Raw genomic sequence first — 25,294 nt, forward strand, 5'->3', positions numbered from 1 at the left:
ACCGTCTGTCCAAAAACCTCTGTTTCCAACATTTTCTCTTTTCTATTCCGATTATATTTTCTATTAGTGTCTTCACTATATATCCTATGCTTTCTGGAAAATATGCTTTTTCTTATGCTATTTCCTTCTCCCGGAAGGTCATTCCTAGTACCTCTTCTTACTGAAATAATTAAGACAAGGAATTTTCGATGAGGAGTGTAATAAAAGTGTTCATAAAGGAGCTCTTACATATGCTCTCATGTTCTCCGTTAATATACATTAGAGTCTACCCTGAGCGATAGCCATATATGGTTATACTTTATTTCCCCAATTAGAACATTCACTCTTTGAGAGCAAGAATAATGCTTTGTTTATATTTATTTCCTCTGTAGGGCACAAACAGGAATTTTTACATAAAAGGTACTTCAACAGATTTAAGTTTGATTATTATTTATTATACACCCCATATCAGTACATGTGTTATTCCTATTCCCCACAATAAGTATCAGAGATAAGTATTATTTTCCTTTTTTTGTAGAAGAGGTATGTATCTGAGGCAGATAAGATTAATAACTGAAATTAGGTTCACACCCTAGTTGGACTCCAATGTCCATGTGATTCTTCTGCCACAGCATTCTGATTCAATTAAATTTTAATTAGGTTTAGATAATCTCACTGGTCATAAAACACATAGAAGGAATATAATTGTGTTAGATATAAAGCAGCATTCTTCCATCACTGAGACTACTTTCTATCCTCTCTCTTTGCTCAAAAATGGGACATAGACTCCAAGTTTCTTGCTAAACTGATGGCTGTAGTACTTCTCTTCTCTCAAATAAGGTGACAATTCTCTGATTAGGACCTACTTGCAATAGCTAGCCATATTATACCTTGGAAATCTGAAGTGAAATTTGATGAAGATAAAGTATTTCCTTATGTCATAACCACAACGTCATCCTAGATCACTGAACGTACACATATTATGATCCAACTCTACTGGACTAGATCTACCCTTTGTGGAAGCAGCCGAAAAATAATATGCAACAACTATTGTTCACTGACAAGAAAAGTTGTTATTAAACATGGTAATAACAGAAAAAAAAATCCTTTAAAGCATAAATTAGCAGCCCATGTGTCAAAACCAATCAGTTGCTGTGTTTAGTTTGAATTAAACAGAGTTTTAAAGCTGTTGGACTTTGTAGCCAATATATAAAAGTTTGAAATTTCACACAAAAATTTAGATTTCTGGTTTCTTTTTAAAAATCGTAAAAGTTTGATCATACCAGATTAGCATTCCTACGTAAAAAATACCTTCTCAGGCTGAGTAGCAGCAGAGATGGCTGGCTGGTGCCTCCAGCTGTGGACCAGTGAGTCTGGAATATACAACACATGTGGAGTGATATAAAATATAGGAATATCAAGCTGGAAAGAACCTTGGCAAAATTAAGCCAACCTCTTAATTTAGAATAAGGAAACTGGACCACAAAGGTGATTATCACTTAAGGTCACATAGCTAGTTACACACAACAAGAATCTAGGTATTCAGACCACTCAGGCCACCAGCCTGTTTATTGACAAACTTTATAATGCTGTAAAGACCACTGATGAAATTACATTATTTGGTACTTAAAAAGTGAAGTGTATTTTAAAACACCTATCTGTTGTTCTCATGTTCCCTGACACCTCCCCTCTTCTCTATTTGCATTAGTAAATTGCCTTACTGAATGATAAATAAATCCTTTAAGGGATGACAATTTAATTGAATGACAATATGTCAATGTAGTTCTTAACATAGGATACTGTGTAATATCTGGCTTGTTTAAACAAAATCGTTGGTCCTATATTAACCTTACTATAAAAATACATCATTTTTATTCATTTATTCACCAAATATTTATTGAGCATAATATTTATTGGGAATAAAAAGCACAAATAAATCCTAATTATAAGTACCATCTATAACAGAATCTCCAACAGTGAATAATCTAAATATGTGTTCCTCCAAATCTAAAAGCAGACTTTCTTTATCCTAGTTCATAGAAAGTGTTCAACAAATAAAACACATATAACCCATGATTTTTAAAGCTCATTATTATTAATGGAAAATTAGAATCAGAGGCCTAAATAAGGCCACAAATCAATGAATCAAATGATAAAACAAATTTTCTGGAATTGGTAAAAATTATTAACTTTTAATGATCCCTATTCTAACTGATAATTTGCTTCTTTCTTTGAAGCTGAATTTTAAGATTTCTCTATGATTCAAGAATATTTATAGTGGATGGAAAGGTGCCCCATCACTCAACAAGTCACAGAGTAATTGTCTTCTAAATATGCATGTTGAATCAGAGACTTCACTGCAGTTGGTGGCAGATGTAGAAAGAATGAATATTTTTTTCCCTTTTTTTTCTCAGGAAACAGTCTTCTCTCTACAAGATTTAGCTCAATAAACATGTAGTGAACACTAACTATGAATCAGGCATTATATCTATCACTGGGAAGATAGTAACTAGGTAGTAACTGAAGAGTCAAGAGGATTTGGGATTCACTGTCATTAGCGTAGAGTTGATGGTAATAATCCTTAAAATAGATAACTTTCCATAGGAATGAATAACAGCAAGTTCTGTTTTCAGCAATAGGATTTGCTACATATTCCAGAAAAGTCTTTTACTACAAATCTTGAGAAATTCAGGAAAAAACAAATAGATTTCAACATGCATAGATGACCAAACAAGAAAGAGAAATTCACAGGTTGAAAGAGAGGAGGAGGAGGAAGAAGAAGAGGAGGAGAAAGAATAAATAAATCAAGATGTCTGTCTTCCTAGTTATAAGTACCATCTAAACTGCTTTAGAAAAACCAGTTTGCTTTAGAAAGGAAAAACAAGTTTTCTCTGGAAATTTATAATGACAAGCCTGCCCTCACATAGGTTAGGGACTTGAACATTTGTTACCCTTGCATGCTAGTAAACTGCAAGCAAAATTAAGTTTTAAATGCTTCTAGGTTATGAGCAGCTCCGGATACCTGACAGAAGAAAGCACAGAACCTGTCTAGAGAAACAATTCTCTTAACCTAGATTCCTCACAATCTCCATAAATTAATATTGGCCAAAGGAAGAATGTAATATAAAATTATCAAAAATATAAGTAAACAATGCACTAGTAACAAGAATCAGAAAAAACTAAGGTCTCTGATGTTGGAATAATAAGATATAAATTATCTTAAAATTTGCCTTAAAAGTTTTGGGGAAGAAGAGAGATTTAAAAATAAGCACATAGAACATGGTACTTACAAGAAATAACTGGGAGCATTTGGAGAAAAAAACTCAAAAAACTTTCATAAGTTAATAATATAAATTTTGAACTTCAAAATTCAATAAATTGGTTAAACAACAGATTAGGTACAGCTGAAGAGAGAATTAAAAACCTCTTAAGAGAGATCTGAAGAAACCAAAAATAATGCAGTACCCTAGAAATTTTTTTAAAAAGTATAAGAGACTTGGAGATTAGAAGGACACACATACATCTATTTGGATTTAACAAAGGACAAAATAAAGAAATGGAGGAGAATTGATATTTAAAAAATTAATTTGAATTTTTCAGACTCCCTGAAAGGCATGTATCTTCAATTTAGGAAGCACAAAATTAGTAAGAGTAAATAAAAGAATATCTTCATATTAGTACATGTTAATGCAATTTCACAACAAAAAGAAATCTAAAATGCAGCCAGAGAGAAAGAAAAAAATACATATGAATGGGTAACAGACTCAACAGATTCTCAACAGTAACATCAAAAAACAAAACAAAACACTGTAGAATAATATCTCATAAATGTTATCTATAGTTATACCCCTGCCTAAACTTTAATTCAAGAATGAGTAAAAATATATATATTTGAAAATAAAGAAAGAAAAGAAAAAGTTTACTACCAACATATTCTCATTAAAAGAAAATCTAAAGAATAGACTTTGTGACAAAAGAAACTCATCTCATGATGTAGGCCTGGTATTCATGAAAGACTGACTGGTAAGCAAATAAATTGGTCAATATGTAAGTATATATAAATGAACAAAGTCTGTAGAAAATGATAGCAATTTGAAAAAGATAAAACTAAAATATTGCACCAAAATAACATGTCAGAATATGTGAGATATTTACTGATAAAATTACAAAAATTCATTGAAAACCATTAAAAAACATTTAAATAAGTGAAAAAATATACCATATTCATGGATAGAAGATGTGATACCATATAGATGTCATTATCCCGCAAAATAACCTATATTCAACAAAATTCCAATTAAAGTGCTAAAAATGTTCTTTATTGGAACTTGGAAAACTGATTCTAAAATTAATATGAAAAAATAACCCAGATGCTCCTTAGGAAGAAAAGTATGTACGAGGAAAGTAGGGTGAGGTATTTGAAATAATGATACTTATTAGAAAACTAATAAGTTTTGAATCATATGAACTGACCTTATTATATGCCAAAAACAAATATTGATAACTTCTCAGGGTTCAACCTAATAATAAAGATTTAGTATGGTATTGGTTTAGAGAAAGATAAATAGATAAGCAAAATCCAGAATAGAGAGCATAGGAACAGACCCATGCATATATGGAAACTTGTCAGAACTGGCATTATAAATCATTGGGAGAAGAGAAATAAAGGATGCTATGATAATTAATGATCTGATAGGAAAGTAGAGTCAAATTAGATTTCTTAATGCCATAAATAAAATTAGCTCCAGGTGAATAAACCACATACTTATGAAAAGCAAATATTAAAACTGCTAGAAGAAAATAAAGGACAATTTCTTTACAAATATGTTTTCCTCTTCTACAGTAATAGAATTTTCAGATAGGCATATGTTTGTACAGAATAAAGACTACATTTTCTAATATCCTTTGCATGTAGGGTCATCTTGTGACAAAAGTTCTGGCCAATGAGGTGAAAGTAGAAATGTCTATAATGCAGTTTTGACAAATCTTGAAAGATAGCTGGTAGCTACATACATTGTCCCTCTTTTTCTTTTTCTACACTTTTGCCTGGAATATGGGTATACAAGAACTATACAGCATTATGAAGGTGGAGCAGAAAGCTGGAAGGAGCCTAGATCTCTAAGTACATCATGACATAAAACTTCTATACCTGCTGGAGATTGCCTACCCCAGATCTTTTACATGAGAATAAGCTTATCTTAATAATGACTCAAAAGTCATTGTTAATTTAGATCTCTATTCCTCACAGGGCAAACCTAATGCTGATTAAATCTCGTACAATTTGCAATGACATTTTCTCTCTCGTTATTTCAGAAAGACTACAAGAGAGAAAAACAGAATACATAGGAATAATCCTATAGGAACATCCACTTTTAACAGACTAAATGGGAAGAGGGAAGAGTCAAAGAGAAGAGAAGAAGCTATAAGTTTTATAAGTCTCAAATGCTGTGAAGTACAGAGAGTGAGGACTGCTCTGGACTTGTCTAGATTAGAAGGAGGTCACTGGTGACCTTAGAAGGCTGTCTCCAAAGAGTGACTAAGAAGCCAGTGAAGTAACATATCACTCAAGGGGTTATTGCCACTTGCTTGTTACTTGGAGGCCTTCCAGCTCTACACAAAATCAGCACACAAACATGTTTGGTGTTTCTGGGCTACAGGTGTAACTAGATGTACCTGAATCACCAAGATACAGAAATAGCCCCAATCTGAGTATGTCTTGATGTTTTTTTCCATAATCATGGCACACCCAGTAGGAACATGCCTGGTCTATTCTACCTGGTCACTAGGTTGGAGATTGTCAATTCAATTGGGGTTCGACCTATTTCTCTTTTTAATTATATGAAGAGGATTCTTTTTCCTCTTAGGTTTAGAAGGTAACTATTTTATGCCATGGAATGAATGACATAGATTGTTATTAGTAATATATTTTTAGATATGTCAACATGCAATAGAAAATGACAAATCTTCTAAAGATTTAACTAAAATGTGGGCCTGATAGGACACACCAATCTGTACGGAAGCCCTGACACCAGAATGAGGGGAGAAGTGAATGCAGGCTAGAACTTTGAACTTTGCAAAAAATGAGTGGACATTCCTTGACATACCCAAGGGAAGTGCTTTTAAGAAATGTGCACAAACTGAGAACACATATGCCAAAAGAAATTTTTTCCACAATAAATAGTAGTACAGAACAGATTTAAGAGATTTCGGTCATTATAACATATAATAGCTTATACTCATACATTCTTAAAGTATAATAAGAAGCGCACTTAAGTGGATAGAGTCACTAGTGTAGTTAACAAAAAGAAATAATCGGTGTTAGGTTTGATGAAGGAAAGCGCAACTATTACAAAGCAGGGGAGGTTTGTCTCCATAGGATGGTGACTGTTGGAAATGGGGGATTTGATTCCCCTAGTACCATAAGAGGGTGAGAATTGCTAAAATTTCCCTTAGGATTTTCTTCACTTTAAAGAAATTTTAGTACATCGAACATTTACAATGCACTCCTTCTCCCATTAGAATTGGTATAGCACCTAAACCTCAAACAGTTAAAATAACAAAGGTAAACTATGAAGCTGAAATGAGCATAAACACAAAAGACAATGAAAACTCAGTGGCTAAAGCAGATAAATAACTACCCTGCAGAATTAAAGTGGAGATGCCATCTATGAGGATGTCTAGGCCTATGGTTTATACACATTTTAATAAATTATCTAAGTTGCCTCACATATGTTGTCTAAAATGTATAAACCAAGATTTTTGCAGAAATTACATAGACTTTATCAACTATACAATCCACTTCATCCTATCTCATCTCCATGTTCACTGCATAGGCTAAAATTCTTATCTTTTTTGAAGGGAGAGGGAAAATATGAAGGGGACAGCAAAGGCAAAAGAGAAAACAGAAGTTAAAAGGCCCTTTTCTGAAGCAGGAATGGGAGTTGGTGGGCTCCTGGATACCTAGCGTTCTCTGAATACAATCTCCTTGATTTGGGCCAGTTAGAATGGCCACAATTTATCATGAGGTTCTTGGAATCTCTGTCACTATCTCTAGAAGACCTAGGCAGCTGCAAGACCCAGTATTGTTCTCCCTGGATACTTAAGCTGTGAGGTACACATGTCGGCATGCGCTCCATGGGGAGCCAGACTGTAGTGATGCTCTAGCCAGCCTTGGTTTCTGCAGGTCGATGCATTGAATTCCCATTGGCTAGATGTGCAAGCTCACTCAGGACATTTCATTAACTTCAGGAAAACAGACCTTGCATTTTCCTGATTTAAAGTTTTCAAGTTTTTGCACTAGTGTATGTTGGAGATTTATTCTTTCCTTCTTCTCTAGTCTATCTTTCGTCTATGGCACTAATCTAGGACGAAGATGACTAAGACACAATGAATTCTCACTTATGTGAAATTTGAAAACAGATTCTGAATGCCTTTGCAAAATGTCCCAGTACAATGAATTATACTTAGGAACTGTATTACAATTTTTCCTGGAATATGTTTAAAAGCTCAATGCTGGCTGGAAGACCCCTTTATTTTTAAAATACCCTTTTCTGTGTTCTTTTTTCCTCCAGTTTCTTTTACAGATTCTTTTTAGAAGGTGTTAAATTGCAAAACTTCAAGACGTTAAAGCTCAGTACATGTGGAGGTTATATCTGGTATGTTAGATATTATCTTGTTTAGATTTTTCATTTACCAGCTAGACTGTAAACACAGCATGGAAAGCCATATTTTATATCATTTGTATATATGCTCACTGAATGTAGTGTTTTGATAGCCAATGCTTCATTTATGACTTAATAGGTACTTATAACATTCATTGGTGATTGTATTTGAGTTAAATATTTGCTCACCCAAAAGAGGAAGAAATACAAAGAAATATAAAACATGGCTCCTATCCTCAGTTCTCTTAACTTTTACTGAGTTGAATTGAACTCTCCTTTCTAAGGATGATGGACATATTTAGTGTCTTACTTTTTGACTTTTTTTGGCCTTTTTAGTCACAACTCACAGACACTTAGTAAATACATATTGATTTACCAAGTGGAAAACAGTCCATCTTCTCTATCTAAATCTTGCCCATCTTCTTAGGTCAATTTAAGTCCTTTTAAACTCCACAAAGTCACCTCTGGGAGTTCTATCCACAGGGTCCTTCTTTTCACTGAATTTTTTTCTTATTAATTGTAATATCCAACCATTTTCTGAGACGCTCTTGTATTCTTATTTAACCTTTATTATTAGGATAATTAAAAATAATGGCTACTCACAGAATCTGCATAGACATTTTTCCAAGGAAGACATACAGATGGCCAATAGGCATATGAAAAGATGTTCAACACCACTAATTATTAGAAAAATGCAAATCAAAACCACAGTGAAATATCACCTCACATCTGTTAGAATGGCTATTATCAAAATGACAAGAAATAAGAAGTGTCGAAGAGGATGTGGAAAAAAAGGAACCCTTTTTTCTGTTCATTAGACTAAAAATTGGTGCAGCCACAATGAAATACAGTATGAAGATTCATTAAAAAGTTAAGAATAAAATGACCATATGATCCAGCAATTCCTCTTCTGGGTATTTATCCATAGAATACAAAAACTAATTCAAAAAGATATATGTACTCTTACATTCATTGCAGCATTATTTACAATAGCCAAGATATGAAAACAACTTAAGTGTTCATTGATGGATGATTGGATAAAAAAGAGATATGGCACACACACATACACTGGAATACCACACAGCAATAAAAAAAGATGAAAAATTGACATTAGCAACAACATGGATGGATCTTGTGGGTATTATGCTAAGTGAAATAAGTCAGACAGAAAAAGACAAAATAACATGATTTCACAAATGTGTATAATATAAACAAAAAAAGTAACAAATGAACTAACAAAATAAATTAAAAAACCCAAACTCATGGATACAGACAATAGAATGATAGTTACCAGAGGGAAAGGGGGTTGGAGGAGAGCAAACTGGGTAAAGGTGATCGAATATATGCTAATGAAAGGAAACTGGATGTTTAATGATGAGCATGCAATACAGATATCAAACTATGTTGTACACTTGAAATTTATATAATGTTATTAATCAATTTACCTCAATAAAATAATAATAATAATGACCATTAAGTTAATTTCTGATACCTTTGTATATTCCCAGCACTTCTTGCTCTTTGTTCTGGTAACATACCCTACTCCGATGGCAACAGAGCAGGTGTGGTGGGTGACACAAGTTGATCCAGTTCAAGTTCTTCCCTGTGGGCAGGGTCAAACTCTATCTGAGACATCTAATAGTGAGAATGTAAGCAAGGGGCAGCTTCCCCCAGCCAGGTCACCCAACATAAGGAGGAACTGGTCTGAACCAAAAAATTGACACCCAGAAAAGAGAAGAGACAAAAGACCTAACAGACGCTGAAAATTTCTAAGGTCCTGGATCCAACTGTCCCTGAGGCAAATTTCATCCCAATCATTTCCAGGGTTGGTTATATCAGCCAATAAATTTGTTTTGTTTTGTTTTGTTTTGTTTCGTTTTGTTTTGTTTGTAGACTAATTTGAGTTTGTCATTTGCAGAGTCTCGACGAGTCCGCGACAGGTTTCTTGAGGAAGTCATGTCTTTGTGAGTTTAGTTTTACTGTTTTTGCACCTCCCACTGCACCTAGCACAAAGTGCACCCTGCAAAGAATAGAAACTCAATCAACTGTTGTCAAAGTAATTATTCTTTAAATTTCCAGTAAAATTCTGAAATATTATTTAAGATACTACAAATGTTAACAAAATGATTATGTGTAGGTTGTGTAGGTATCGTGAGCAAGAGTCTCAAGAGATATTACTATTTTGGTTAAGTCACCTGTTTTCAGGAACAAAATGCTCATATTTCACCCTGTTGCAAACATATTCCTTGTCATTAACAGGCCACTGTTAATGGTGAGCATGCAATATCATATCACTTATACTTTATCATAGTGGAAAGTGCTTGATATAAATGCATTCAGATGTTGATTTTTTTTATTACATGTTATGGTACTGATGATCATATAACAACAAATTTTATATGTGTGTGTGTGTGTGTGTGTGTGTGTACTCATACACACATACATACATATGCACAGTGAGTGTGTTTTAAGTATGCATGTATATGTATTGCTCTAACCAACTTCCTGGAAAGTTCATTTTTTTCACTTAGAAAACCTAGGTGTAAATATAACCAAGTAAAAGTTTGCTCCACAGTCTCTTTAACGGTCTCCTTTCCATGAATTCTGTGTGCAACTTATTCATGAATAAGGAAAATATCAGATTTTCTTTTAACTTGTCTTGATTTCCTTGAAGACTCTGGCACACAGCAGGAGATTAAAATAACCTGGCATTGCTGGCGACTTTGCCCACAAATACCAAGGAATAAATATTAGAATGATGGATTCTCTTTCCCTTGTCAACTATGAATGTGTTCCATCCAAGGGCAAGGTCTAGAGAGTAATTCAAAAATAAACAAATAGAACCAAAGAGTAACTTTATTCTTTTATTCAAAGTTCACTAAAATACAAGAACAAATTGTAAAAGCACACATACCACTCAGCACCAATATAACAACACTCTTTCTACTGATAATCTCCAAAGCATTTGTTTCTGCAACCAAAAAGCAGAGATATACACACATGCATTCTTACCACATTTACCCAGGCCTCATAGCATCATGCCCCGAATATTCTCCTTGCTAGGAAGACAAAAATGGGCAGAGGCAAACTAATGTGACTACATCCAACCACTAACTGAGTCGATGACTCTTTCGTCAGCAGTTTTCATTCGCACACTAGTAACCGCTGCACATCCCAATCTTCCTCTTCGAGGGCCCAATTGCTTGGGCTAGTGTAGAGTCTGGTAAAAATGTGATGCAAAACTAAACAAAACTGGCCAACATTCCCTACCCAATATCTTGTAATTGCTTTGGTTATAAAGTATTGGATACTTATGTTTTCACATCCTCCAAATCTAACACATAAAAACCACACTGACCAGTGACATGGTCTAGAGAAGCCTTGAGAAAATTTTATTTATTTCCCACCACCTTCTGTGACTTCTTTCATTTATGTGTTTTCCTGTTTGCTTTTTGAGGGGTAAGGGGAGTTTTGAGCCAAAATAGTGACTTCATTAAACATCTCCTGGGTCTTCGAAATCTCCTCAGTAAATATTAAACAAACTCTCTGGAGCTCTGTTGCTGCTGCCTAGGCAGGCAGCAAGCCCCGACCTGCGTGAGTAGCCTTGTTTGGATGTCTGTACATGTTTGCTTTCCATCAGTTCAGACTCACTGTGGAACAGAGCGGGATCTCTAAACTCTGAGACCTTGCTGCTGATGCTGCCCAGAAGGTAAGGCATTAGGGAGTAGACCAATATTTGTCTCCTCCTAAAGTCACTCGATGACACTCAGCTCTCCTCCAATAGTGAGAAGTTTTTGTTCGAATCTTCTGAAGTCAGTAGACCAAACCCTCAGAGCCCAGTTCTTCCCAGTTAGAGCTTCTGACTCCCCCAGGCTCTGCCCACTTCTTTCATAGAGGACCTTGGGATAATACCAAGAGCGCACTGATCAGCAAGCAGAGGTTAGTTTAGTATTTATGCCCCATTCTGGATGTACATATAAAGGCTGGATTTAGCTTCTATTTTTAAGATAAAGGAGGAAGTAGGGATGAGAATGGAATATAACAAAAAACAGTAGCTCTGATTTTTGGCAATATCTTTTTTTTTTAAGCTTTGGAATAAAAAGTCTCATCTTTAATCTCCACTGTTGAGAGATATGACACTAGGCATGTTGTGAAAAGCTTTAAATGCTGGTAATAGTTTTTGTTAATTTTTCAATGGGACAGAAATCGGTGTCTACATATTTCCCTTTGCAATGATCATGTGATTCTAATTAAGCTTATTTTCCAAATAATTAGTCAGAGGTCAGGTGGAATAAAAGGCCAGGTTTACCCTCTTAGGATTTACGGAATGGTTAAGTCCTATACATCAGTGCATTCTTCTTGCTATGGATATAGCTCATAGGGCATGCAGAGGTTACCTTATATCCAGCTGGGAATTTCCCCAAAGGCCTAGACATTTTCTTTAACTTGCCCCTCTGGTATTTTACACAGCAAGGCAGTACCCATGCATGAAATACATTCAGGCAACATGAAAGACAGCAATCTTTTCTCCTTGATCATAGAATAGGCATGCCTGGTTAATGGCAGAATTTAAATCATTAAGCCATTTAGAAGTTGATATTACCAAAAATCAGGGGTATATTCTATAAACAAGGTGAAGACATAGGACCAGAGATCCAAAACATAAATATACATACATGGTCATAGAAGTTAAAAAACTGTCACTTTAGCTATACAAAGCAAGAACGGAGTGACTAATCTGCTCCTAAGGAGGTCAGTTATATTTTAATGTCTGTATCGAATACCTACATTACTGCAGGTATTTCATTCATGCCCATTTAGGAGAGTCATTGTTGATAACATTAATATTTTTCTAGGCAATAAAAGAAAGTTTTGATAAATTCTAAGACATAGATCTTTCAAACACTATCTGTTTGAGAGAACCCAGAAATTATGATAATATCTAAAATTGCTCAGACGCTATTTCAATAATAGACAAGCTAATTCAGTTTAAAAGTCTAAACTGATAGCTCCATGTAAACACAGGGGGAAAAGATGTTTAGGTACTAAAAAGAGCAATTCGAAGTTTTATACATAAAATTTTAAGTATATATATACATATATAATTTTTTGCTTGTGAGAATAAGAACTACAATTATTCAAAGGAACATACTTTATAAAAGACAGGCTAGATGGGACAATCTAATAATTTCTCTGAGTATATCAACTAAGCATCAATTCCCCTCTATCTCAAATAATGAGTTCTTGTTAAATTCATAAAAGATACATCACAGAAATTATAAAAGTTTATGTTGAGATAAATAGGTTACATAATTAGAGGCTTATCATAATTCTGATAACACCAAGCCACTCTGTATATCACAGGATTCCTGAGCTTTGTCAATTCACTTTCTCCATTGGCCCCCAATAGCCTTTCTTCCAGTGACTCTTCTATGTTCTATTGAACATATCTTTTTCCCTGATATTCAGCCTATGCCTTTGTATGTCTACTTTCACTGCTTCATTTCTCCATTGGACTATCCTCAGGGAGAGGAATTGCATGCACACAACTTTCTCTTTCTTTAAAAACATATCACAACTGGGTGATTTTTCATCATCATTTTCCCCAGATGGCTAGCACTAACTGCCTTAGCCAAATCTCATCCCCCCACCAGCTTCTCCAACATCCTGTACCATTATTATACATGTAGTACAAGGGGGAATTTTAAGGACGACAGTGAGTATGCTGCAACCAGTTATTCACTTAGGCACCACATGAATCTCAACACCATTTTGTAGATAAAAATCAATGGGACCCACTGATAAGCCTCAAGTTATAGAGTTTAACAATTGAGGACTCTGAAATAAACTACTCTCAATGTGGTTTTCCAGAAATTCATTAGATAACGTCACATTTTCAAAATCTGCCTTTGTTTCTTTGTGGATGTGTTTTGTAGAATTTAAAACACTGAGAAACTTAAATGTTGGTATAAAAAAAATCAGTTAAAATGGTGACTTAAAATCTAAATAATAAACGAACTAGTGATATGGTTACTATGTTGCTCCAGTTTTGTTTTTGTTTTTGTTTTAAATAGACTTTTGGTTCTTGCACACTCAGTTCCCATTTTTTTTCATTTCAGGCAACTAGTTCAGGAAGATATTTTTAACTTTAGGCATCTTTTTCTATTAGTTTTATTTTATGATTCAATTATTAGTGGAATGGTCATAAGAATCTTTGATTGTACATATAAATACAACCATATACTATAATTTAATAGAATCTTTAAATTTATAATAAAAAATTATGATACAAAATTTATAGGGTTATTCTTTGAGAAGTTATGATATTTTAGATATATTACTTATAGGTAAAACTATAGTGTCTTCATTTTATGAAGAAATATGATCTATATATATTAAAATAACATTATATTAATGTACTATAGAGGCCTTAGATTACTAGACCTCTGCTAATGGGAACAAAGGAAGATTCAAGTCCAGATTAAAATGTCAATGGGAATTCCATTTTACCAAATTCCATACTACTGAGGACTGCCTTATATCAAGGCCTCCTAAATTCCTGATGGGAAATTGTCTCAATCTAACTTTCTTTTCCTTTAATTTGCAAGTGAAGAAACCTTGTTTGTTCATACCACCAATCATTCATTTTAGTTTACTTACTTTGGGAGAAAAACAGTGCTGTAGCAGAATGGCTAGCGTGCCTGCCTTCCACAGCATCTGACAATAAATTGTGTGTGTATGTGTGTATACATACATATGTATGTATATATCTTGAACTGAAGAGCTCAGAATTGAGAAAACTCTCCTATAATGACAGATCAAGAATGAATGGGGCCAGATCATAATTTTAGGGATGGAGATGGGCAGACCAACACTACTGGCCCCACCGGAATTACCTTTAATTGGTATCACAGGGTATAATGAACCCACTGAAAACATACACACCACAAACATGTTTCAAAAAGTAATTATTCCACACACACACAAAAAAACCTCATAAATATAAATATTGAAGAGTGTTCTTTTTTCCCTTTGATCCTCCTTTCTTCCTCAATCTAGGAGTATATGATAAGTATATTGTATATTCTCTATGCTACTCTTAATTGAGCTCTTTTTCTGGTCTCACGTTTGTCTCCATATTTCCATGGCTAACAAATTAGTCCCACTCTCTATAGCTTCGAGGTGTAATGCTATGAAACCTTCTAATTTTTCCATCTCTTTTTCCTAGTTTGTCAACTTGATTTTCTTCTAGCACTTTCTTCACCTGCCTAAAAAGTAACCCTCATATTTCAGATGGTCGTTCTAACCTTCCAGGTGGGAATCATTCTTGATATCTACAAATACACCTGCGAGTTCTGGGTTATTTAGACTGGTGTAGAGCACTACTTGACTAGAAACTAGAACATCAGAAACTATTCTAACATGTTAAATACCAAGGTCCTAATCATGGCCTGGGTTCAAGGCCACATTATAAGTAAATATTTGGGAATTTTCTAGTTGGGCTTTATCTGTGTGGAATAAAGAATAGGCGATACCCCTTATACTAACAAAGACAGTAGTTTCTCTGACATAGTAGTTATTCAGGTAATCTTTTCTTCAGGTCCCAAAGCACAGATCAGCTGTATCAACAGTGTTTCTTCCTCTCCACCTTGGGATCTTTACAGTCAGGACTTTTTTTTTTTTTTAAAGAAATAGAAATGATGGGGCTACTATTTAGCCAAATGCCATTTGAGTGGTAAAGAAGTATTGAGATGTTAGAGGTTTACATTCTTCTGACGTAAATTGCTGTCTTTCAGTGAAGCAATGAGACTCAGTTGAAATAGTTGATTCAGTTCTTAGTTCCCTTTTCTTTATATATATATATATATATATATATATATATATATATATATATTTTTTTTTTTTTTTTTTAAAAAGCTCTATTACAATCATACCTTTAAACAGCTAATCTAGATTTCATCTCTTGTTGAAGTTCTTCTCCAGCCAACGCCGGACTTCTTGAAGGTTGTAGAAAAAGGGGCCCTTTCCTCCCAGATAAGCAATTTTCTGTCTCTGCACAATACACACACGTTCAAAGGCTACTCCATAAGCTACGTTGGCATTATTGTCCATGCGGTCAGCCACAACTCGGCACTGGGGCGGCAAGGAGAAACGCTCCAGAAGCTGGTGGGCTGCTGCACATCGGTCTTCCTGGTTCTGGTGTTTCTTCACCTCAAAGGACAAAGAAGAATCCCCAGGCACTGCCCAACCATCTGAAGGATGAGCCTCATCAATGTAGACCAACAGGAAGTCAGCCACTGATGAGAACTCTTCTACTAGTTTGCTGAAAGCTGGCAGCTGGTTAGTAAAAGGAGGTCAAGTGGCTGAGCCAAAGTTGACCACTAGCGGGCGCTCAGGATTGGCAAAGTCAAGAAGGTGGCACTCAGTTCCATCAGTTATCTTCTGAGTACCATTTTCAGTGTTGTTGCCTCCTTCAGGACTGGAGACACGTACCACGCTGGAATTGGGGGCATCTTCACCCAACTTTACCTTTGGTGAATAAAAGAAAGAGGGAGAGAATACCACATGAAACACATTGTCACCTCAAATTCACTCTGTATAAGAACAATTGGCTCTAATAAAATGTGATATTTCCTTCAGAGGATGTAGTGAACATATATTGATTTGAGTAAAGATACATCATGGCAGGTAATGTAAAGAATGGCCCTAAAGAGAATAAAAGTCTTTTTTATTCTGTATAGTCACCGAAGGTAATTATTTTTATCATTGAAGGCACTGCAGTTAACTCTCTTTGTAATTAAGTTGAGGCTGGTATTCTTCACTATCCTTACTTCGCTGTCAATGCTTAGTACACATTATATAACAAATGATTAATTGACTTCATTTTAAAAGTTAAATGGTCTACTTTAAGACAAATTATCAGAGTCTTGAGACATAGTACCTCATTCTGAATTGCCACTTCTAAATTCTAAAATACTCAGCAAAGACCTTTATTTTCTAGCACGATGCTAAGTCATTTAATCTCAATCAAGACACAGCGATACCACCAGTCTCTATTCCTGGCCAGAGCTAAAAAATCTGGAGTCCACCATGTATAAAAAGGGCTAGTCCCACTCGACCTCTTCAGCACTTCAACTTTCCAAAGTGTAAAATGGTGATAATAATACCTGTCTTCCTTATATGGGTCTAGGTGGATAATGCAAAGAAAATAGCTCTTCGTACATGATAAATCACTATGTGGGTATAGGTTGCCATTATTAGAGGCCAACCAAACATGTAAATCAGAATGCCATCTTTCCTGGGCAAGTCTATGTTTAAATATAAAAAATTATCCTTAGAAGGGATTTGAGCTCTCCTCAGTATGACCCCTTTCCTCGAGATTTTTATAGCTCCTGCTTACTTTGGGTTCTTATGACGAGAACTTCATCATTTCCACTAAACCAAAGAACAAAAACAAAGTTTTTCCAGAATTCTACTTTTAATTTCTCACTTTTCATATGGGTTTTGTTTTTTAGTTTCCCACTTTCTATCTGGGAAGTCACACACCATTTACTTTTCTATCACATATTTTATTAACAAGCTCCTCTGAATTATAAAATACCCAGACAGAAGAGGTATAGAAGAAAATTGTTCCATGTTCCCCCTTTGCAAGTGGTTTCAAATAGTTGAACACAGACTGAAAGAAAGTTTGCTGGTCTTTGGATCTGTAAATTGATAATAAAAAGCAGGCAACATAAAAGAGCCAATTACTTCAGTTTGAATTAATACAGCTATATCTTCTCCTAGAATTGTTTAATCAAAGCCAATGACATTAGGGACACCTTACAGAAGTGCAATTGATTTTTACACACTATCCTTAATATTATAAAACACTTCCAACTTGATCGATTTATTCCCTCATATAAATACAGCCACATATAACACTGTTGTTAATTGAAGTCACTTAGAAGTGAATTGTTAAAGACTCACCAGTCTAAATTCACCAATCCAAAACAAGCACTGAGGGGCTTTTCCTCAGAAACTTGTGTCTGATGTTAATGCATAACTCATTTTAACTATAGAGAAAGAATTTAAAAAGTCCTTTCTCTCCCTTCTGAAAAATCTTAGCAGAGCAGGTTAGAAATAAGTACTATTAGTTTTCTAAAAGAAGTCTTAGAATAACATTCTTCTTTCTTAGGAAAGGAAGCTGTTGGTGTGATTTAAATAGGTACATTTGTTTTCAGTCACCATCAGGGAAAAAGGTTATTTATTTATATTAATTTTCTCAGTTAATTTGCAAGTGACACTAGATGAAGAAACCCCAATAAGTCCCCTTTGGATGGATTATTTTATAGAAACCACACTTGTCTCTGGGGTATTAAAATATACTTAAAATTAAAAGATATACATTTTAAAGATATTATAAACCTTTTAATCTGTGGATCCTTTTTGTACTTCTTTGTAGATTTAGGCGGTAGGTAGCATTACAATCACTTTTGCATTAGCTCTTTCCCACTTAAAATAGCAGTTATGATTCTAGGAAGGCTGCTTTTAATGATGTGCTCGTGCTGTATTCGCCAACATATTGTAACATAAAGATCTGAATGTATTCAAATCACTCTGAATCCATTAGTTGTTGTGCTTCTTGTTAAGTGAGCAGCCAGCCCATATAGGAGAGGAATCACCTCTGGACTATAGACCTGTAGGTTCTTTGTAGGCAAAACATTCATCTGCTTTTTGTAGTCATTTTTAAGACCAACAAACAATTGCGTGGTTTTGTTCAATGGGCCTCTGACACCCCTGGCTCTCACCCAAGCAGAACTGGTGATCCTTGCATTATTCTTTATTATTCAACTGAATAATCTAATCTGATGCTCCTGTTACCTGTAGTTAATTTTCTTAGAAAGTTAAAGCACCTTCTCCTTTTTCTTAGTGACAATATATAATTCAGCTACACAATTCTTTCCAAAATACAGACATGCTAGTTTACCTTAGAAATTTTAGAACAAGTACAAAAACTACAATACCTTCACTCAAAAATTAAGAAAGTTAGCATATATATAATGTTCTATATTATGTATTTGCATTGGCATTTTGTTAAGCTGAGATATATATATATATATATAATATATATTAAGTTTTATTGAATGAATTATTGAATGAAAGTTGTTATAATCCTAGGTAGGGTCAGTGAAGAATCTTACACTTAATAATAACCTTGATCTGCAACAAATATAATCATATTTGGGAAATGAATGAGCTCACTGAGACAGATAATTGAGAAACGTGAATCCTGGAAGCCTGCTGCAGAGTATTGCATAATCAACACCTAATGCTGTTGATCTGTTCTTAATTATCTCAGATAGTGCATAAAATGGTTAGTGCCTCAAATGAAAGTAGCCAATCCTTCTTATTTTTTGAGCATCAGTGTGACCTTACTGCAGATTACGATGTTATAAACAAATACCTTGTTCGTGAGGATGACCAGGTAAGAGAAATGCATAGGTAAAATCAATGCTATCAATAATACCATGAGGGAAAAACACACACCCATGATTTGTAAATACAAATACGAGGTGATCGGTAGCCTACTTTTATAAGCTTCATACACTCATAAAATTTATCCATCTCGGCTGAAACCTACTAATGGAGGGTGCTTTAGCAATAAAAAGAAAAAAGTTTTAGAAATTTTAAAAATGAAAGTTTGCTTTAAGCTAAAAAAATCTTTTAGAAGGACACTGTTGTTCACGTCTCATTTTCCCATTAGAGCACCATGAAAATTAAATTCTTATTATGACATAGTTTCAAATGGAGAATTTCTTGGTTTGCTTGGTTTTGCACCATGCTGAGATGGAATGGGAGAATCACCATTGTCTTCAATGATGGAAGATTCTTTGCTTTCCCCAGGAGCAAAGCATTCCTTGACAAAGAGCCAAAAGGAGGAAAAAAATAAAGTTGGTCCCATAATAACAACATTTAGGCTGCAGGAAAGAAGCTCAACAAAAACAAGTTATCCCCTGGTACTCCCAAACTTTGTTTTAATTTCCCACAGTGGCACAGAAAGTCTCCTGGCCACAAGTTACCTATCATCTTAATTTCTCCTTCTTAGAGGGTTTGTGTTTAGTTTTTGTCCTTAATGAGACGTATTTGCCAAAGAGGCATTCAAAAGGCATTTTTTACTCTTGCGGAAGAGTAATTAGGTCGGTACCTCTTTCCCTGCCAGCATTAGTCGCTCTAAAGAGAACCCTGCCCAGTATTTAATGCCCAAACACAAGAAGCATCATTTCCACTAATTGGTCTTGAAGTTCCGATGTTCCCAAAGGGTCCCTTTATTTTGCAATGATCAGAAAGGACATACGTAAAATGCAATATCGTCATCACTGACTTTTATCCTTTATCTGCACTATTACAGTTGTCCTTTCTTACGTTTTTGTAATCAAGATCAACACAACACCAACAAGGGAGCTAAACAAAGGGTTTGCATTTTTTACAACAGGGGACATCTCTGGGCCAAGCTCAAATGCTGTGATAGTCATATTTATAAATATGAACAAGAGCGTAAATATATGGTGTATTTATAAATTTGATTCCCTTGACGATGGGATTCCTTTTACTGCCAGGGTTCAGTGCATGGGGAAAGGATAATGCTGCTTTCGCATGTGGACTGTGAAATGCAGAGCAAGGGAATAAAAGAAAGGACTATTCATCAAGTATAAGCTGGAAATAGAGCATATACTATTAACCTTGTTTTTTCTTTTTCTTTTTCTTTTTTTCTTTTTTCCTTCTTCTGAAAAAGGCTTCTGCACAAATATCACCTACTCTCCTGATAGAAAGTAAAGCAAATGATAAAAATGGAGGGGGTGAGGGAGGCACGATCTTAACCCCTCCATTTTTACACATCTTTCTTCCTATCCAAAGCCCTGGAGTGGCTTTATTCACTATCAGGAAATTTCAAATTCTTTGACATAGTGATCAGGCTACATCAATGTCCTTATAAATAGCCAAACAATTATTAAGCAGTAATTTAACCATTTATATTCAAATTGGCCAAATAAATCAGAGCTGACTAATAAGCTACTTACTCTTTCCACTGAATTCAATTCCCTTTTGGCCATTCTCTTTTTGGTTCCTACCTTGAAAATATAGCTCTGAACTCTATCATTTCTCACTGTTTTATGCAAGTGATGGACAAGCTCTGGCTGTGGCCTTCTTTGTGTTCTTTGAAAATGTTTCTCTCTTAAAAGAGCCATTTTCCATTGTAGAAACTAGTGTCAAAAGGCTTGAGGTGAATAAAGAGGAGGAGGAGAATGTTAAAGAGACCCTTTCAAAACCAAAATTATATGTTCAAATGAATATGTTTTCTGTGCCACTGCAATATTAACCATGCGGAAGCTGAACTGCTTGTCAGCATCTATACTGTGTGTTTACTTTTACACTTCATTTAGGTAGAAGCTAGACTCCCGGGCAGGGCAGTGTGCTTATTGGTTGCATTTTTGAGTCTCTGAGCACCAGGACAAGGATGTAGTGTTAGATGCAATGACACTGACTAGGGAAACTTAAATAACAAATATCTATTATTCATCTCAGTCTCTCGCAAGTTTCTGTAGACTTACTTTTTCATCAAAACAGTGCATGGAACTCCCTCTCACCGAACCCAAATTATCTTTAAAAGCTTCCTTACAAAGTTTATTTTAAATCCAATTCAACAGTTTAATGAAGAAGAGGTTTTTGTTTTATATTCTGTTTTAATATCTTTGTTATCTCTTGTAGGAGCCAAACACAGGTATAACAACACTTTTACTGCACTTTCTCTAAATATCTACCCAAGTATCTGACATTCAACAATGAGGAGAATTAAAGATGACCTGACTAATCGTATCATATATGCATATACTCCTCTTCCTGGAAAACTCTATTTCTGGGGACAGCAGCCTCAAAATAATGCAAGTCAGGATTGTCAAATACTGTGATGCCATCTCAAACAGAACCTCCTCCAATGTGTCCCTAGAAATGGCTATACCCAGAGATAGTGGCTCAGATGACAACAGCATTCAGGGAAGTGATTCAACCTGTTTCAGAGATTCTGAATGACCCATTTGAGGGCATCTGAGCCACCACAGCCCCCACCACTCTGGCCACGGAGACAGGAGAGCTAAATTCAGGGCAAGCTGTGTTTGCAATGTTTCCATTTACTACATACCCAGACCAGTCTTGTCTCTGGACATGTGGGTTCTCGGGTTGCTTCTTCCCATGGCAGCTATTATATAGATCATTAAAAGCAAATTTAATGACATCAGTTGTGAACTTGGTCACTAATCAAATCAGTAGACAGAAACAATACAGGAGAAAAATATACAAACCACATAACGCACACACGCACACACAGGCACACACACGCACCCAAACAAACCCTAAAAAACAAATCACTCATCCTTCTCAATTTCCTGGAATAGGAATAACAAAATATTGCGACACAATGGAACACTATACGTTAGTGAAAAAAATAATGAAGTTTATTACAGAGGCATTTGTTTGTTTTTCCCTTTTAATTTTTAATAAGCTGCTTAATAGGAGAAGCAACCTCACTTAATTTTTGTGGGTAACATCACAGCTCCTGTATTTTATGTGAGAGATATTTATATAAGTATATATGCCTATAAGTAAAGTTCTCCCAAGCAGTGACTTTTTTCATACGCTTTTTTTTTTTTTGTCTTCAAAAAAGTAAGAGTTTAATATGCTGAGATCAAACCACTGACATTGCCATGTTATCACCTAAGATTTATAAAATACCAATGTAAATGATGGAACTTCTTAATCAATAATATGCCTGACATACCTGTGCACTGCCCGGCCTCCTCCAAACTCTCTACTCCCAAAACATAAAAACTTTGCATTCGGTGTATACATTTGTGGAAATGAAATGATCACATCAACATCTCCTCACCACATCTCCCATTGGCCTCACATGTATAATATAAATGAGTTTTACTATTAGAACTTTGAGCATTATTTTGTATTATTATAAAAGAATTTTCACTTACTAACCAGAGCTCTAAGTATCCTGTCTTTAGAAAAAATGCAAACCTTCTGCAGGTTACTCTCAATAATAAGACACATATTGGAGTAAAACTTCCTTAATTCACAGTGGATATTTTCTTATTGAACATTTGTTTGATTTTCAATGGAACAAACTTACTCTGGATTCTTTGTGACTAGAAGTTACTTTTTTTTCCTTTCCTAGTACATAGATTTAGTTTTCTAGTGTTTGTTTATGAGGAACTCATTCCCTTCCTCCTCTTTTGTTCTGAATTTCTTCTCTGTTTCCGAGATGCTGAAGTTTACCACTTCCTTGGCTTCCATATTCCCTTCAAATTCCCTCTCCAAGCATCTTGGACAAAGTCTCCCAATACTATTAAGGAAAAGCAACATCGTCTGCTTTGATGGCACCTTTTGCCAACTGAGTCAATTCTTCTTGCTCAGGGACCTTCAGGAGGCATAAGGGGAAGGGACTAAGGACCAATGACAAAATGTTCCAAGCAGCAAAAAGGCTGGAATGCCAGCATTCTTCACTTAGAAACAACTCTCTCTGGCTTTGAGGACACCGCTTCTGCAGGTAAGTGAGGTCACTACTCCAGCGCTCAAGGCACATGCTGTAACAGCTTTGAAATTTTAAGGAACCTAGACCTATCTGCTCTTTCTAAAACAACTTATTTTACTTTTGAGAAAGAAAGCAAATATATTTCTTTTACAAAGACTGGATTTCCAACTGCCAGCTCTCAGATCTTTCTTATGCAAGCTGATACCCAGTAACTCAGGACTCAGCACCTGATAATCACTTCAAAAGGGTTCAAATCAGAATCGGTGTTGAGGATGCTGCTGCACACAAGCTTGCTGACATTAACTCTAACCTCTACCAGCAATGATGCAGATACTATGCCAAATCACACCTGCCATGACCATTTGGTTAAGTTTTGTCAACTCTCTAAGAGTTTTGAGTAGCATTTTCTTTCTTTTTTTTTCTTGCTTTTCAGTGCCCACCTATTGAACTGTCCTTCCTAATGCACCTCACATAGCATCTCATCAAACAAAACATCAAAATCCCAGTTTATCACAAGAGCAGATTAAATGCAGCAGTCTTTGCTCTCCCAACATTTTCAGACTTTTCCCAAAGTTACTGTGCCTGCACAAATATCCTCTACTCCAAAATTGCAGCAAGCCAGTAATGTTTCTTATTAGAAAGGCTCCTAATTAGGTCATGCGAAGTCATTATGGCTTGCTACCCTGTCACCCCCAAATCTAACTTGGGTGACAGGTGAAGAAAGTAAAAGCAGGAGCTCACTTGAGCATATCCACGAGGCTCCCAAATAGGGCTCCAGAGCAGCCACTCCAGACCCACTCCGGTGCTCCTAGGGGCCTGGAGTCCCAAACATTCCAGCCCCTGCCCCTGCTGACCTACGGAGAAGCCCCTCTGAGCGCAGCTCACCTGTTTGTAGGCATCGAGGAGGAAGCTCTTCCAGATGCAACGCATTCCCTCTGAGGTCAGCATGCGCCTCCACTCCCCACGAGTGGACTTGGAGCGGCTCAAGAGCAGCACCACGTGCTTGAGGAGAATGACCGAGTCATAGAGCGCCAGGAAGAGGCAGTTGGAGAAAAAAACTGGCAGAATCTGCAGTGTGATCAGCAAGTCTACGCTGAGGATGCCCATCTTCTCTGCCTCCTGAGTCAGTTCCCTGGTGCGCTGTGGTTCACCTTCACCCGCTTATTTAAAAAGGGGGGTGGTAATGGGGGTGGAGGAGGTGAAGGGGAAGGTTGGGGGAGTGGGGGAGAAGGAGAAGAACCAAATTAAAAAGAAGCCCAAGTTGTCTTCTTATTTAAAGCAGCAGAAATGGCAAGACCAAGTCCAGTCTCTCCAGCCCAGCAGTTGGAGTGTGCCCATCAATTCATTCAATTCGGAGCTGCTTCCCCCCCCCCTTCAGGATTTAAGATGTTAAAAAAAAAAAAAGAAAGAAAGAAAGAAAGAAAAAAGAAAAAAAAAACAACAACTGGCGTACCAGTCCCTAATCCATTACCCCTCTCTCAGAGTCGTTGGACAGGCAGCTCTACTTTCATTTCCAAGCACCTATGAGCCTGTGGCAGAGATGGCAAAATTTTCTTTAGCTTTTCATTGTCTCTATGTTCAGAAACGTAGCCTGTTTCTTTCTTGAATTGCCAGAGTTTTAAAAATGTGATTTAAGGGTAGTTTTTTTTTTTTTCTCCCTTCTTGACTCCGTTTTAGACACACTTTCTGTTCTCCTCCCAGCCTGTCTCACTCTCCCTTCCTCAGGAGCGCCTGCCTCCTCTCCCTTTGCTCACTCCCTCTGGCTTTTCCTTCGTGCTATCTGTGGTGCAAAGTGCTCTCTCTGCAGCCCAGTGAGTCTCCCTGAAGCCTTTTATACATTCCCTGGCTAATTGCTGCAATAGAGAAATGAAAGCCTAATCTTGGTAAAGATCTTGACGTCATTGAGAAAGAGGGCTTTACTTTGGCCAGGACTGCAGTGAATAGAAAAGCAAAACTCAACAACTATTTTTTTTTCTTTAGAAGTGGGGGGTGGGGGGGAAGGGATAGTGGAATTTTGCTTTGTGATTTAAAGAGAGAGAGAGAAAAAAATTAATACCCTTGAAGGCTTTCAGAAAAT

At 35.9% G+C, this 25,294-nt stretch overlaps 1 protein-coding gene across 3 annotated transcripts; it reads right to left on the reverse strand.

The window, feature by feature from the left end:
• Positions 1-15,531: 15,531 nt before the first annotated feature.
• DIO2 (iodothyronine deiodinase 2) lies at positions 15,532-25,063 on the reverse strand. Of its 3 annotated transcripts, none has more exons than XM_016137526.2 (3): positions 24,689-25,062; positions 24,103-24,377; positions 15,532-16,169 (listed from the first exon to the last, which is right to left on the reverse strand). In XM_016137526.2, exons 2-3 carry the CDS (start codon positions 24,322-24,324, stop codon positions 15,585-15,587), a joined length of 807 nt encoding a protein of 268 aa, XP_015993012.1. In that variant the 5' UTR covers positions 24,325-24,377; positions 24,689-25,062; the 3' UTR covers positions 15,532-15,584. The 3 variants fall into 3 exon arrangements, with proteins under 3 accessions (XP_015993012.1, XP_036073750.1, XP_015993013.1); XM_036217857.1 differs by having other exon boundaries at positions 24,671-25,062; XM_016137527.2 differs by having other exon boundaries at positions 15,597-16,169; positions 24,671-25,063.
• Positions 25,064-25,294: the final 231 nt, after the last annotated feature.

This window comes from Rousettus aegyptiacus, unplaced genomic scaffold (genome assembly GCF_014176215.1).
Source record: "Rousettus aegyptiacus isolate mRouAeg1 unplaced genomic scaffold, mRouAeg1.p scaffold_m13_p_3, whole genome shotgun sequence".
In the NCBI taxonomy this organism is placed as follows: Eukaryota; Metazoa; Chordata; class Mammalia; order Chiroptera; family Pteropodidae; genus Rousettus; species Rousettus aegyptiacus.